General features: G+C 42.0%; 1 protein-coding gene across 4 annotated transcripts in view; it reads right to left on the bottom strand.

Moving 5' to 3' along the window:
• Nucleotides 1-14487, bottom strand: part of CCDC141 (coiled-coil domain containing 141) — a 229118-nt gene that overhangs the window by 31705 nt on the left and 182926 nt on the right. For all 4 annotated transcript variants that reach the window (XM_075529468.1, XM_075529470.1, XM_075529471.1 and 1 more), the window contains 6 exons: nucleotides 10824-11003; nucleotides 7536-7715; nucleotides 7226-7351; nucleotides 5719-5907; nucleotides 4143-4322; nucleotides 362-511 (listed from right to left, as the gene is read on the bottom strand). In XM_075529468.1, the coding sequence (XP_075385583.1) occupies nucleotides 362-511; nucleotides 4143-4322; nucleotides 5719-5907; nucleotides 7226-7351; nucleotides 7536-7715; nucleotides 10824-11003 (1005 nt within the window). The remainder of the gene's footprint in view (nucleotides 1-361; nucleotides 512-4142; nucleotides 4323-5718; nucleotides 5908-7225; nucleotides 7352-7535; nucleotides 7716-10823; nucleotides 11004-14487) is intronic.

Raw genomic sequence — 14487 nt, 5'->3', positions numbered from 1 at the left:
GCACCCATTCAGCATGAGTCAATAGTCCTTAAATAGAATAGTCAATAGTCCTTAAATAGAATCCCAACAGGTTGGAGAGGGCCAAAGTGGGACACTACCATCCCGTTCTCTTGGTTCTGAAAAATCAGTAGCAAGCAACTGCTTTATGGATCTGAGTGAGAAAAATACCCGCCCCCCCCCCCTAAAACCAGCAACAACAAAGAAACCCTGTGTTACTACATTCTAGATTTTTCTCGGCATTGACAACCTATTGACTAGTAGGGGGATAAAGAAGCGACTCATGGTGTGTGTCTGTGTGTGGATGGGTGTCCCCGAGGCACCGGCTTCAGGTGCCGAGCGACTTGTGGCTGCGTGTCAGAACCTCGTTCAGCTCATCCCGGGCGAGGCAGTACTGTAAGCTGCAGGACAGGGCTCGCTCATGCTCCTCCACTTTGGCACGGCAGTCCACACAGGCCTCCTCCAGGGCGTCCAGCTGCTGCTGGAGGTTCTTTGCAGAGACACTGGGGCAGTTCTAGAAGTGGCAGGGGAGGGAAGGAAGCATATCAAGATGAATAAGCTAGTTAGGGACCTGCGTGATGAAATGCAAAAATGACACGTTTTTAAAAAGAAGTAGGCTCCTGACTGGTTTTACCTTAAACATATCTGAATATTATTGTTTCAGAAAGAAGCCAGACACCAACATTCTGGGAAAGGCAAACCAGCACATTTCTAGTCTGGAATCTCAAGTTTTGACGATTTTCTCATCACTCAACTCCCCCGAGACACCATCCATTATGAGGTATAATTTTTATTTCAAAAGGCATAAAATATGCATTGGAAATATTCATCTCCTGCACTATAATTTTCCTGTCAACGTACGTTTCACCTCAGGTTCATTATGCAAGTGCTCCCATCTCTGCTGAAATCGGAGGGGCAGCTGGGGCCAAGGCCAGACGTGGAGAGGAGGCCAATTCACATGTTTGGGCAAAGTGGGACATCTAGCATTCGCTTAAAATAAATTCACCAGTAGAGTCAAACTCTTAAAAAGGAAGCCTTTGTTTGGTTAAAAAAAAAAGGTTGCATTAACAGGAACATATATTTTCATATCTCTGTGCCTTTCAGTTAACAAAATAGGTTGCTGCGTTCCGTGTGATTGATTCTGACCCATGGAGACCGCAGGTGCATCAGAATAAAGCTGTGTTCCATAGAGATGTTAGAAGTAGGCCACCGGGCCTTTCTTCTGAAGACCCTCCAGGTAAACGGAAATCGCCAACCTTGCAGTTAGCAGCCAAGTGCATTACCGTTTGTACCACCCAGGGACTGAGAGCCACAGACTTCAGCGTCCCTTGAGATGAACCTTGGAAACCCACAGGGGCAGTTCTACCCTCTCTTAGAGGGTCGTGGTGAGTTAGAATTTACTTCCTGGCAGTGGTTTTCTGTTTTTGTTTAGTGAACTTTAAAATTAAAAATTGCTGTTATATTTTTTTAAGTTTTCTAACAGATATTAGAGAAATTTAATTTATTTTTTCCTCCTCAAATTAGGAATTTGGGGAAGACTTTTTAAAAAATCAGTCTAGTATATATTATTTATGAAAATTGTATTTGTAAATATAATTTTGTCTTTCAGCCTCCTCTTCCAAAGTCATCCCGAGAGTGTAGAGCAGACTCAGTGGCCAGGGCCCAGGGCACACTGGTGAGGCAGGGCCCTTGGGCTCTGCCTTTCTGGGTCTCTTACAGTCTGTCTACTGATCACAAGGGAGAAGGCAGTCAGTTTCTTCGAGTCTCAGAGTCTTCAACTTGAAAATCTTCAACAATGAGAGTCCTGGACTAGAAATTGCCAAAGTATTTCCAGATCTGATATCCTAAAGCAAAATTATCCAATAGAAAAATGTAAGCCACCTAAGTAATTTAAAGTTTTCTTGTAGTTATATTTAAAATGCTTTAAAATAATTCAAATTAATCTTCATGCTACATTTTGTTTAACCTAATATATCTAAGTATTATCATTTTGACCTGTAAACAATAGAAAAATTATTATTATTTCCATTTAACTAAGTCTTTGAGATCTGGTGTGTAGTTCAATTTTACAGCACATCTCAGTTCTGTTGCTATCTGTCCATCAAAAATATTTGATGTGTGTTTAGATTTTTATAAAATGTACAGCTTAAAAGTACATTCACATGCTCAAGTTGTTCCCAACATACTTAAGTGTTCTAATAACTATATTGAGTATTGGTTTTAAATTTTTAATTAAAATAAAATAAAGCCCAAAGCTTAGTTCTTCAGTTGCTTTAGCCATATGTTAAGAGCTAAAGAAATGACTGCCATATTAGAGAATATAGATATAAAATACGAGCGGGTACCACCCCCCCAAAAAAAACAACTGGAAAAAACTCTGCTGGGCAAGCTTTCCTAGTACACACTTTTCCTGCTAGGCAAGCATCAAGCAACTTGCTCTGAGTAAGTGCACTCAGTGGTGTCACCTGGGAAAGTTCTCTGTGGTCACAATGAATTTTTTATTAAGAGCAGTTTTTTTATGAAGGCCAATTTAAGAGAACAGCATGCGGCTGTGAAATTTTGTTTCCTGCTCGGGGAAAATGCCACAGAAGCTGTTTACATGTTGAACACAGCTTACAAGGACAATGCTCTGGAAAAAACTCAGTGTACTAGTGGTTTTCTCATTTCCAAAAAGTGAAGTGATCATTGAGAACGAGGGGCAGTGTGGAGTGGAGACCTAAAGCCCATCTGTAGACCACTGGATATCCCCTGGGTGTGGTATAGCAACAGTGAAACATACCAGGTAGAATTGGGATCATGATCGTGGGGGGTGGGTGTGGGTGGAGGAAGCATTTAGGAAATAGAGGAAAGTTGTATGACAAAATAATGATAATTTATAAATTATCAAGGGCTCATGAGAAAGGGGTTGGTGGGGAGGGAGGCGGAAAAATGAGGCGCTGATACCAAAGGTTCAGGTGGGGCCCAGGGTTTTGAGAGTGATGAGGGCAACAAGTGTGTGAGTGTGCTTGACACAGTGGATGTGTGTGTGTGGATTGTGGTGGGAGTTGTGTGGGCCTCCAATAAAATGACTTATTTTAAAGTAAATAAATAGCATTAAAAAAGTGAAAAGTTGATTGAAGACAAACCTTGTTCTGAATGTCCATCAATTTCTAGAATGGATGAAAATATCAATGTATAGTGCATTTGGGGTTCTACCAGATCAGACTGTTAGTCAAGCTTTTTATTTAGAGTTCTGAAAGATTGCATAACAATGTACAAAAAAAATAAGGCCTGACTTGTGGCAGACAGGGGACTGGTTTTGCCAACACAACAATGCACTTGCTCACACAGCCATCTCAGTGCACCAGTTTTTGGCAAAAAAAAAACAACAAAAAAACAAACTGGCATGTCTCTTGTCTTACACACCTGACCTTGCTCCATGAATGCAGAGGGACATGAAAGGGTAGCGATGTGATGACACAGAAGACGTGAAGTAAACAATGAGATGATGTCAGCCGTCCAGATGAACTTGATAAATGCTTTCATGAATGGAAGTGTAAATGGAGAGTATTTTGAAGGTGATAAGGTTGTTTTGTCAAAAAAAAAAAGTTTAAATACATGGCTTTGAAAAACTTTCCAGTTTTGGGGGGGGTACCTCTCATATAAACCCTTACTTTTTTTCTGGGGGTGAGGATGGTACTTGAAGTTGTATTTCTTTAAGCTTTGAATAAACCTTGGAAAACTCTTCCTTTATAAACTCTTGTGAGAATAAAGAAGTATTTTATTTTTCACTTTTCTCCTTAAACATTTTTTCCTTTAATTGTAAACAAAAAAAGCATACTCATTGCTGTCCAGTTGATTCTGACTCGCAGTGACCTGCGTGGCAGGGTAGAACTCCCTCTTGGGGTTTCCTGAGCCGTGATTTTTATGGCAGCCAACCGCCATGTCTTTCCCACGGAGACAGCTGCTGGTGGCTCAAACCAGCGACTTTCCAATTAGAAATCAAGCACTTGAGTCATTGTGCCAATGTGTTCTTTGTTTTTATGATGGGTGGTAGGAAGTCGCTACAGATTTCTCATATATACTAGGCAATCTGGTTTCTTTTCCATTGCATCCCAAATCCCAGCTATAATTGGGCTTAAATATTAGTGTCCAAAGTTGCTTACAGGTTGCTGTAGTGACGAGATGATGCCCACTCCCAGGGCGAGGGCCAGCTTATGGAGATGGTCTATATGTGCCTGCTTGTCCCGGGAGTGACCGAGGAGAACCTGGGCATCACAGACACCCCCTGGTTCCTTCAGCGGTTCCAGAAACTCCAGTTCTCTTGATTTGATGAGATGCTCCAGCTGCAATGGAGACGTTGACAAGTGACCTGAGCTTATAAATTGAATAATAACACCAGAGAGGTACACGTGCCTTAGAACAATCGGCGCTAGGAGAACCAAAGGGCAGCATTTATCCAGGGCTAAAACTCAGAAGACACGAAGGCATACGGAAGGATTAGCAGAAACTGGAAACGCAGAGGAAGTGCAGAGAGTGCTGCTACTGTGAAGGGTTTGCAAGAACTGCCACAGAAGAAAATGTGCATACATTGCTGAGTGGGAACACAGTTTCCTTTGCACTGTAAACTTTCACCCAAGCTACAATAAAAAGTTTTAAAAATACTAATAACTCCGGTTTCACATTTATAAAATACCTTAAAGAAAAATCCTAAAATCTTATACTAGCTGGTCAAAGTGCTGCCTGAGCCATCCATAGTGATTACTGTCATGGCCAAATTAAAGCTAAAAGCAGAACAAAAATCCCACAAGCCAAATGCTGGTCAGTCAATTCCAATGAGTGAAGATCCCACATGACAGACTCAAACTGCCCCACAGGGTTTCCAGGGGACCGGGTGGCCCAGGAGCTGTTATCTTTATGGAACCTAGCTATCATATGCTTCTTCTGTGGGGCAATTAGTGAGTCTGAACCTTCCACCTTCTGGCTAGCAGCCTAGCACTAACCACTGAGCAACCAGAATTCCTTAAACAGATACTATAATGTTGGAAATCAAATGGGTAAACGTGAGGGACCAACGAAGTCAATTCTAGGAAAGAAGAAAACATTCTTTTTCTGCTCCAGAACATAAACCATTAGAAAGGTCGAAGTCTCTGATTTGGCAAAATCCAGAAGGTTCTTTGAACAAGGTCTCTCTTTTCTGTGATAGTAACTCTAAAGATTTATTATTTAAACAATAATATTTGCTGAGCATTTTACCATGTCAGGTATTAAGGATAGCAAGAACATGAACTTGGTTTCTGCCACCGAAAAGCTGATACCCCCTTGAGCTGGGAAAGGAAAGCGATGCTCTTCAAAAAGAATTGTGGTGATGAAACTGCGAGGTCTGCGGAGCACACGCAGCAACTCTAGGAATCCAGGACAGAGAAATCACTCCAAGCGAGGCGGGCTGGACGGGAGCAGATGCAGGGTTTTGATGGGAGAGGGAGAGGTGGGCCTGTCGGACCAGGGAGCCTGAACGGCAGGGAGCAGAGGAACTACATCACAAGGACACTGGGGGAACAGAGAAGGCCTCCGCAGAACTGAAGCTTAGAGGGGGATAGGGACCTCATGAGAGACAAGTTTAGGGACAGATTGTGTAAAACTTTGAATATCAGAATAAGCAAGTTTGCTCTTATGTAAATACATTTATAGATGCTGTAGATTAAATCTCAGCATTTTCCACATGTCCATGATAAGTCTTACCTCTTCCTTTACTTGGTGGAACTGGACTATCTTGTATAGGATATCTTCATAATCTTGCATTCTCTCTTTCTGCTTTTGATGGAGGTGAATAAGGTCCCTCAGTTGCTCTGCCTTCTCTTTCATGGGGGCTCCTTTACCACTTAACTCTTCTGATACTTTTACAATGTACTGGACCTCATCATTCAGTTGCTGAAAAAATTGAAAGCAACAGAAATAAATCTGGGTTTTGGAGAGGTTACTTGATGACTCAAAATATTTTTAAAAATCTAAATTCTAAGTCATTTTCTCCTTTGTTAACAAATGCATGCTGTGAATCCTCTCAGATCCCAGGCTCTGTGCCTGCCACTCAAATAAAAACCAAGCCCACTGCCATTGAGTCTATGCCTACTCATAATGACCCTAGATAGGTGTCTGAAATCTTAAATCTTCAGGGCAGCAGACAACCTCATCTTTCCCCTGCAGATCCCCTGGTAGATTTGAACCCAATGTTGTGGTAAGCAACCCAATACTTAACCCACCACCGATGCTCATTGTGCTTGCTGCTAGGGATATGTCATTCCATCCCATCTTCTCATAAACAAACGAGAGACAGTCCCTTCCAAGTTCCGATCATTGAACCTAACCATTGGCCACAGCCAATGAATCAGTATACAGTGCCCGCCCCAAATACTCAAACCCTACACACAAGCAAAAAGAATCTTGCAAGTGGCTCTCTACCATGTCACTATTGATCTATCCTACTTAGTGGGGCATGATGGTGGGTATACACTGGTCTATCACCTCAGTCTTGTTTTAAAGGAATTATACAATTAGATATTCCCTAAAGGAATCTTCAGTCTGGACTCTGGGTCTTTCCAAAGTCAATATGTATAAAGTAGTGCTAGACAGAGCACAGTGTCTTAAATTTGCAGGGAAGCATAAGACTCCAAGCTAAGGATCACGTGACTGGAAGCCATGGTTGGCTGTGTATCAAGCTCGGTTGAGACTGGAGGTGGGATGTATGGAACGTGCAGAGCAGTGAAGATCCAGGACGGGAATCATTATTGCATCACTTCGAGGACACACGGGAGAGGCTGGCAAAAATCCTGGCATGATGGCAGGCGGTGGGCTTCTGTTGGGGACACAGTGATTTCAGGGGCTGAGGGGGTTCAGAACCCATCCTTGAGGGTGTCACCCTTGTTGTCAGATGTCTCAATCTAAACACCTCCATAACCTATGTCCTCAGAATCACTACATTCATTACTCAGCTATAGTAATATGGAACAATGTACTATAAATAGGATTTAAAATATCAGAAGCATTTTTGGCCTTAATACTTTACATATCATCAAATACAAAACATGGCAGAACTACAAAGAAAAATAATGTTTTCACAATGGATTGTTAGACAAATAATACATTCTTAAAATGTCATCTGCCAGTCTGCCAAAATTAATCAGGTGAGTCACACGAGAATAACTGTAAAGTTATGTTTCATTCACTGTAATCCATCAACCTTTGTCTTCACCTGGCACTCAGGCTGCATGTCAGTCCACTTTCTCCGGAGCTCTGAGATGATCCGGGGGCTGCCTCCAAGGTCTAGTGCAGACACTGGCATAAGGGCTTCCTGAAGAAGTTTTAAGTTGTGAGTCGTCTGAAACCAACAATGAACAAAGATGAGTGCCCCCCGATTGCTCGGGCATCACCTACACATGGGTTACAACCACTCTCGTGACAACTTGCTGTTAGTAGACGTCTCAAGCCTCAGGAAAGCATGTACTACCCAGACTTCGATCTTGGTTTTGGACCACCAGTGATCAAGTCCTGGGTTGTTTTACCTTTCTGAGATGCTCTTTGAATGCTCCCCACTGCTGTTTCACAGGTGTGTTTTCAGTGGTCTTAACCTGCCACGCCACCCGCAGGCAGGACAGTTCTTCCATCTCTGCCTTCTGGTTCTCCAGAGTGTTGCCCATGATGCGTGCTTCATTTCTCACATTCAGTATCTCACTCTCTTGTGCCTGTGGAATGAATAATCCATACAACCGTGTTTCGTTCCCAAGAGATAAAAACAACTTTGCACATAACTGTATTCGGAGCGGACACATTTTGCCGCCACTCAAGCTTGGGCCCAGGCTTCTGGCACTCATGTAAGTGGGGTTGCCTGGTGTGCAGGCACACGGTAACGCCCCGGTCCCTTCTATGATGAGGTCTTCAAAAGCTTGCTGGTCTTTGGACTTCCCCTCAAGCTCTGGTTATCTCTTGGGGGGATGGAGGAATCATTTACTAAGCTCCGGGATCCAGAACTTAGAATTCCAAAGATTTTAAATGACTTAAATTTAAAGTAAAGTAAAGGCTGTTGGTATTGGGGTGTCAGTTCACGCTTGCTTGCACACCTAAGAAACTGTGGGTGAGCATGCCTTTTGAGATTGCCGTGTGCACATTTTCTGTCATGCAAAGGCAGAAGTGTCAGCTCAGTAGGTTATGGCTACTCTCCTGGGGGATTTACAAGGGATGATCTTGATAGATTTTATTGAAACACATAGGATGCTATCAGGACTTACTAGGAAGAAACTAAGAAAATTGAAAACTGCATTGGGGAGAAATAGGAAGTTGCACTGACCAATTGTTTGCCATCACAGCAGGGCACCTGTTCATTAAGTTGTTTGACTTAATTTTTTGGGTGGGGGGTGTTATCCACTCTACAGCATGAATCTTGCCCCTTCAGACTTCTTTTCCCCCATAAGCTCTACGAACACTTCACAAGGATATGACCCGAGTCCCTCAAGTCAGCCCACATGGTCACTCTGATGTCATATAGATCAGAGTGCAGAGGCTGATGGGGGAAGTGGAAACACTACCTTCAGAAGTATGGAGACCCAGATGAAGAATATATTGAGACATAATAGCTTCATATTTTGATATTTTTGCTTAATAAGGATTTCTATGAATTTTTTGAAGTATGTTTTACTTACCTCAGAAATGATATATATTATTTAACATAGCCACTAGAATGTGTTAAAAATCTCAATATCAGGGAATATGAGGGGGTAGGTTTTAGGAGGCCTCTTTTGTTGTTTGTTTTCAAATTGTCATGTTGTACATATTACAATTATTTTTAAAATTCCCTTGTAAGTAGCTCCTCAAGTTACTCCCTTTTGTGAGAACTGAAATAAAATTTTAAACTATAAGTAATAAGATTCAATGTGCTATGAGTTAGAATCAACTCAAAAGCATTGGATTTGGTTTTGAGTGTTGGTCTATACATAAAGTTACACAGTCTTTCACATCTTGTTAATAAACTGTTAGTGAAAATACAATATAACATATAATTGAATATAATCTTGGAAACTGTAGCTAATTATAAACAGAAGCCAATGGGGCCTGAGAGAGGTTAGCAAAAGGGAGAGCTGTAGTCTGTTGTGGGATTTGTTTAGCTGGCAGGATCCGGAGAAGAGGGGGCACGCATTTGGCAGACTTCAGGATTCTGGCCACTCAGGAAAGTTAACCAACTTGTCTACAGTCTAATTAATAAACATATTTATTCATTCTAGTTTTGTGACGGGGCCTGGTAAAACTCTGCCTCAATCTGTTCAAAACAAGGAACTAAGTTATCCATCTTCTACAGAGATTCATATACCGTACATGGTGTTCTGGTGCTTTGTTTGCATATAGCTGAGTAACAGGAAGGCGGTCCCCAGGATAGAGGCTTTGGCACCCAAAACGATAAATTAGTGAGCTGGCACTTTCATCAAGAAGTTTGCCAAGATATTTGGCTTGAATCAATTTCTCCAATTTTGATTTCTCGATGAATTTTTTAAAATTCCCTTTTAAATTTGAAAATATAAATCACAGTAACTCAATCAAGGGCTGAAATCAATCAATCAGCTGAAAATGGTAGCTGGCCTCTTAACAATAAAATCTGTTATGTACAAGTTGTCCATAGCAATTTCATTTCTTAAATAACAATTTAATTTCTCAGACTTTCACTAAACCAATAAAATTAAAACCTTAATTCTTGTCAGTAAGTTGGAACTTATTTGTCATAAGACATTAATAGAAAATTTAAGATTAATCAACAATGTTAATAATATCAAGGAAAGAAAATACCCATGTATGTAGTAAAATACACACTATTGTTATCAGATGAACATTAAGCACCACGATGACCTAATTTATTTAGAACATGTGGATAGACTACGACTTGGAGTGGGCAGGTTCCTCTTGAATAATAAACATAAACATCTGATTGTGCAAACTTAAACATCCTAAATAAGTAAGAAATGCAAAAAGGACAAAAAATACACTTGTGTTTATCCATAGATGAGGAGCTGGATTCCAGTTTACAGTGGTTAAGGCGAACACTGAACCCAACACTCCTGGAAGCCCCGAGGAGCCCTTCTGCCCTGCTCTCTGTGGTCTCAGAGTCTGAATCAAGTGATGGCAGCGGTAGGCTTACAGAGATCACTCCGGACAATGCAAATATTGTGTGACTCAAGATAATGAAGTTTCACTACAAAAAAAGGCATGTTGTAGGAAAAAAACAAAAAAATAAAACACCCAACCCTGAAATGGAAAGTCCTCTTAGACCTTATCTGAAGCTGCTGGGAGTTATGTAAGGACTTTGTTGCACATTTTCAACGTAACGTTGAGCACTTGGCTGGAATTCTTCTGAGGACCGTGGTATAGTAACAACAGCCATGCGTTTGGATTATAGGCGCTGTCTTTTTAACAGCTACCATAACCTCCATGCTGTAAACTAACGGAGATCTAGGGCCAAGCAGACGTGTCAGTGCTGGGCTTCAGGCCTGCTCTAGAGCCTCCCTAAACCACCACAGCGGATTGACACAACCCCCAAACCAAACTCACCGCCACCGCATCAATGCTGACTCAGCATTGTCAACATTGGAAACTCTGGGCGCTCCCGAGACTAACTTTTCAGGGGAACAGAAAGCCCAGTCTTCTCCTGCCCAGCTACTGGTGGTGTCGAACTGAGACCACACACATGGCAGCCAACTCATAACCACTACACCTCCAAGGCTCCTAAGAGATGGTAACCTCCTGAATGTATGATTCTGACTCTGACAAAGAATCTATGCAGACAGTGGGTCATTTAATATTATTCTCACCATAGTTATTAAATTCAGGAACTCAAACCCTAAATCTTGGGTGAAAACCTTCTTCTTTAAAAATAGCTGCCACTGTCTCTCAGCTGAGTCACACCAATACTTGGCTTGAGCAGCATCCTCCTCCCTCCAAGAGATGGCAGCTTGGTAAATTTCTTTAAGACTCTGAGACTGCTCCGCCAGCTAAAAAACATAATATAAATGAGAATTAAGAACATTTGAACATAGTCTTATAAAAGAACAAAAGAGCAAGATTCCACTAAACACCTACATAAGAGTTCAATTAAAACTACATCTTCAGAATTTTAAAAATCATCATTAAGTATTGTCAATGTACTGAAAAGGCATGGACGTTGCACAGGCCATTGGCAGACAAAACTACCACGGGGTCTGAGGTGCAGCTGACAAATTTATCACTCATGAGAACAACTTGCTGTGGCTAAGATCGTATTTATGTACAATGAAAACTGTGCTTCGTACACTGGTGTGCTTTACAGCAAAGACCCGATGGTTCCACACAGAGCGGAGTTTATACTTCGGGGGAAAACACAGGTATAAAATCAGGAATGTAAGTCAGAAAGGAACATTAAGTCAGCGACCGATGATTACTAATTGTTCAATCACAGATTTTGTTTCGAATCAGTGACAACTCCGAACAAAGAAAGTAGAAACAATCACTAATGTTTTGTAGAAGTTTTAGTGTTAAACTGCCTCCATGGCTTAATCTTATTGAAGCACATTTCTCTGCCTCCTAGAATCACATTTTCTCATTTGCTAACCAATGTAAACGGTATTTGATGATTTTCGATCACTCTCCTCGAACGCAGCTTACATAAAAATCAAATGCGCCTGCAGAAGTATAGATTAGCATGTAATTGGGTAAAACAGGAATAGTCAAAAAATTTTACTTAAGTGTTATGCACTCTGAATAATCATTAATGGTCAGTAGGATATGACTGGGAGTGCTGCTCATAACTACTAAAAGCAATCTAAATATGGGAAGAAATGTCAGGCCATGGCCAGTTGTGATATCTCAAAGTTTTTAATGCTCTTCAGTTAAGTGAACTTAACAGAAGAGCTCAGAAACAGTTCTCAGGAACCAAAGACTCTCTCCATCCCCCTATCCCATGTAGTCATTACTCTGTGCTTTGGTGACACTTGTTTCTTCTACCCTGAGTAGTCTATGCACCTGTCACAAGGGAGCTAATAGGCTCCCCAAGGAGCTTTCGAGAATATTATCAGCTTCGTGGGCTTGGGAATAAATCTGAAGAAAAACTTTAATCTACCTTCCTTTCCAGATGCGCCAACAGTCTCTCTCTGGATGCAAGTGAAAGCGATGTCCTTATAGGACCCCCTTGAATTTATTCTAGCGTAATTTTTAGATGTTTTTAAAAAGTAAGGTAATTAATGATACACTTTAATATTGTTATCAATTGCAGGGTAAGTCATGGACAGCCCACTTCCCCAGTTATAGTTGTTGAGTTGCATCTGAATTTCAGGAGGTGTCATGAACGGATTTGCTTCAGACTGGTTTCTTGCTGCAAAGAGGGAAGAATGAAGGGTGGACTTGAAGGAGGCACGGAGAGCAGAAAGAAGGCAATTTCATTAAGCTAGGAAGCGAGTACAGGGACCTGCCACAGGGCAGCAATGATGATAGTTCAGATTTTTGAGGGCTAAGCTATGAGGCTGTAACTACAGACCAAAGGAGAAGAATGAGTGAAAAATGGCAAAATGGAAAAATCAAAACATAATGAGTAGTCTTACATATAAGCAAATATAGAGAAGGACTCATTCATGCTACATTGGAATAGAGTCTTCATTTTATAGGAGAGAAGGGAGAGCGGGGGAATATGTCCACAGGGTTGCAAGTAGAAGGACATTAAGACAGCTGTATTCAATGGCTTCATTGCCCCCCACCACCCACAAGGAAGTATAAGCTAGGGTGTTCTGATGGCACTCCTCAGTATTGGACTGCTAACTGCAAGGTCAGTAGTTTAAAACCAGGAGCTACTCCTTGGGAGAAATAGGAGGATTTCTCCTCCTGTAGATATTCATAGCCCAGAAACCCTGTTAAAAGTCCTTAATGAACATTATGGTTGTATGTAATTGGGTTCAAGGTGAATTATTGAACCCAACTGAGAAGTGGAGCACTGGGGGAGGAAGGACTTGTGAAAGAATTGACAAGATTAGAGGGCGTGGCCATCGATGCTGATGATGGAGATGCCCTCGCCACTTTGTGAAACTGGAGAGGGCCAGACTTTGTCCCGCCTCCTTTTTTTTTTAAACAGGTGTGGGTTGTGGATCCAAGTAAAATGTAATGCTCAACAATGTCAATGTTTCCTCTGTGTATCATGCTATTGTTTATTGATCGGGTGAGGAGGATCTATATTGAAGGCTGAGGTGTAGAATTCATACCAAAGGTTTTGATCTTTATCAATTAAGTGCTTCAAGTTAAAAAAAAAGGCCCTATGAGAAAGTCAAGATTGACTGGATGGCGGAGGGTTAAAAAGTAAAGCTCTAGGCCAAGATTTGTAGATGGAAATGGAAGTGAGACCTTTGGAAATCATTGTTGAGTGGAAGCCAGCTAAGGAGCAGATGTGACGTGACCTCCAGTGAAGGCAGGGACCCACAGTGGGCTTTGCTCGCTCTGTCCCCACTAAGCTGACTGGCACCAGTGCCCATCAGCAGGCAGCTGTGGGATTTTTCCTATAATGGCATCTGGAGGCTGAGAAAACAGAGTTGGATCGAGGCAGTATTGGAAATCGGCTGGCCCCGTCAAGGTGGGAGGCAGGGAGCTTCAGGGATGGAGACTGAGATGGCAATGAATGAGCACAGGGAAAGGACAGTCATGGTGGGGTGAGCACGGAGAGACGGGAGCATTGCTGGGGCAGTGGCATTTTCCAGGTAGAAAAAGAGATTTAGTGAAGGCAGGGAAGAAGAGATGACATGGGGTTCTTCTGAAAAAGTGTCATCTGTGAAGCGTAGTCCCAGCCCTGAGGAGGCTCCAGGTGGACAAAGGGCCAATGGGCTATGACAGTGGGTGTTTACCTAGAAACCAAGGTTTGTTTTTTCTCAGGGAAGACACAGAGAGAACATGTATCTTTTTATTGCCCTCCTCCGCTTTAAGTCCTGAACAGCAATGCATTAATGGGACAGCCAGGCCCATCGGAATGCCTCTGCTGAACTCAGAACTTAGGGCCAAGAAGAGCTAAAAAATAAACTAGATATGATCAAAGGCCAATTAAAGATGTAGAGATGTCGGTGGTGGTCGGGGTCTGGGCACGGACCTCCCTCAGAGTTCTAATAATTTAAATATCGTAAAATGAACCAGACAGAGGCCATGTGTGCTCATGGACTGGAGGTCATAAGAGGCAAGGGTGAAAGCATGAGGAAAGCCGAGCCAAGCCAAACAAGACAAAACCAGTAGCTGACAACTTTATTTCAACTCAGAGCAGCCCTGGGTCTCCCTGGAGGACTCTGATCAACAGTTGTGATCTTTTGCAAGCAGATTCCCAGGACTAACTTCCGAGGCTCTTCTGAGTAGACTTACACTTCCAACCTTTTGATAAATAACTGAGGATTTCACCATGTGCACCAATCGAGGACTCTTTGCTCGAAGGGCAGAGGGGAGAAAGTGGGAAACCAACATACGCTTAAACTCACTAGG

Source organism: Tenrec ecaudatus, chromosome 13 (assembly GCF_050624435.1).
Source record: "Tenrec ecaudatus isolate mTenEca1 chromosome 13, mTenEca1.hap1, whole genome shotgun sequence".
Classification (NCBI taxonomy): Eukaryota; Metazoa; Chordata; class Mammalia; order Afrosoricida; family Tenrecidae; genus Tenrec; species Tenrec ecaudatus.
This window is presented reverse-complemented; position numbering and strand designations above follow the sequence as displayed.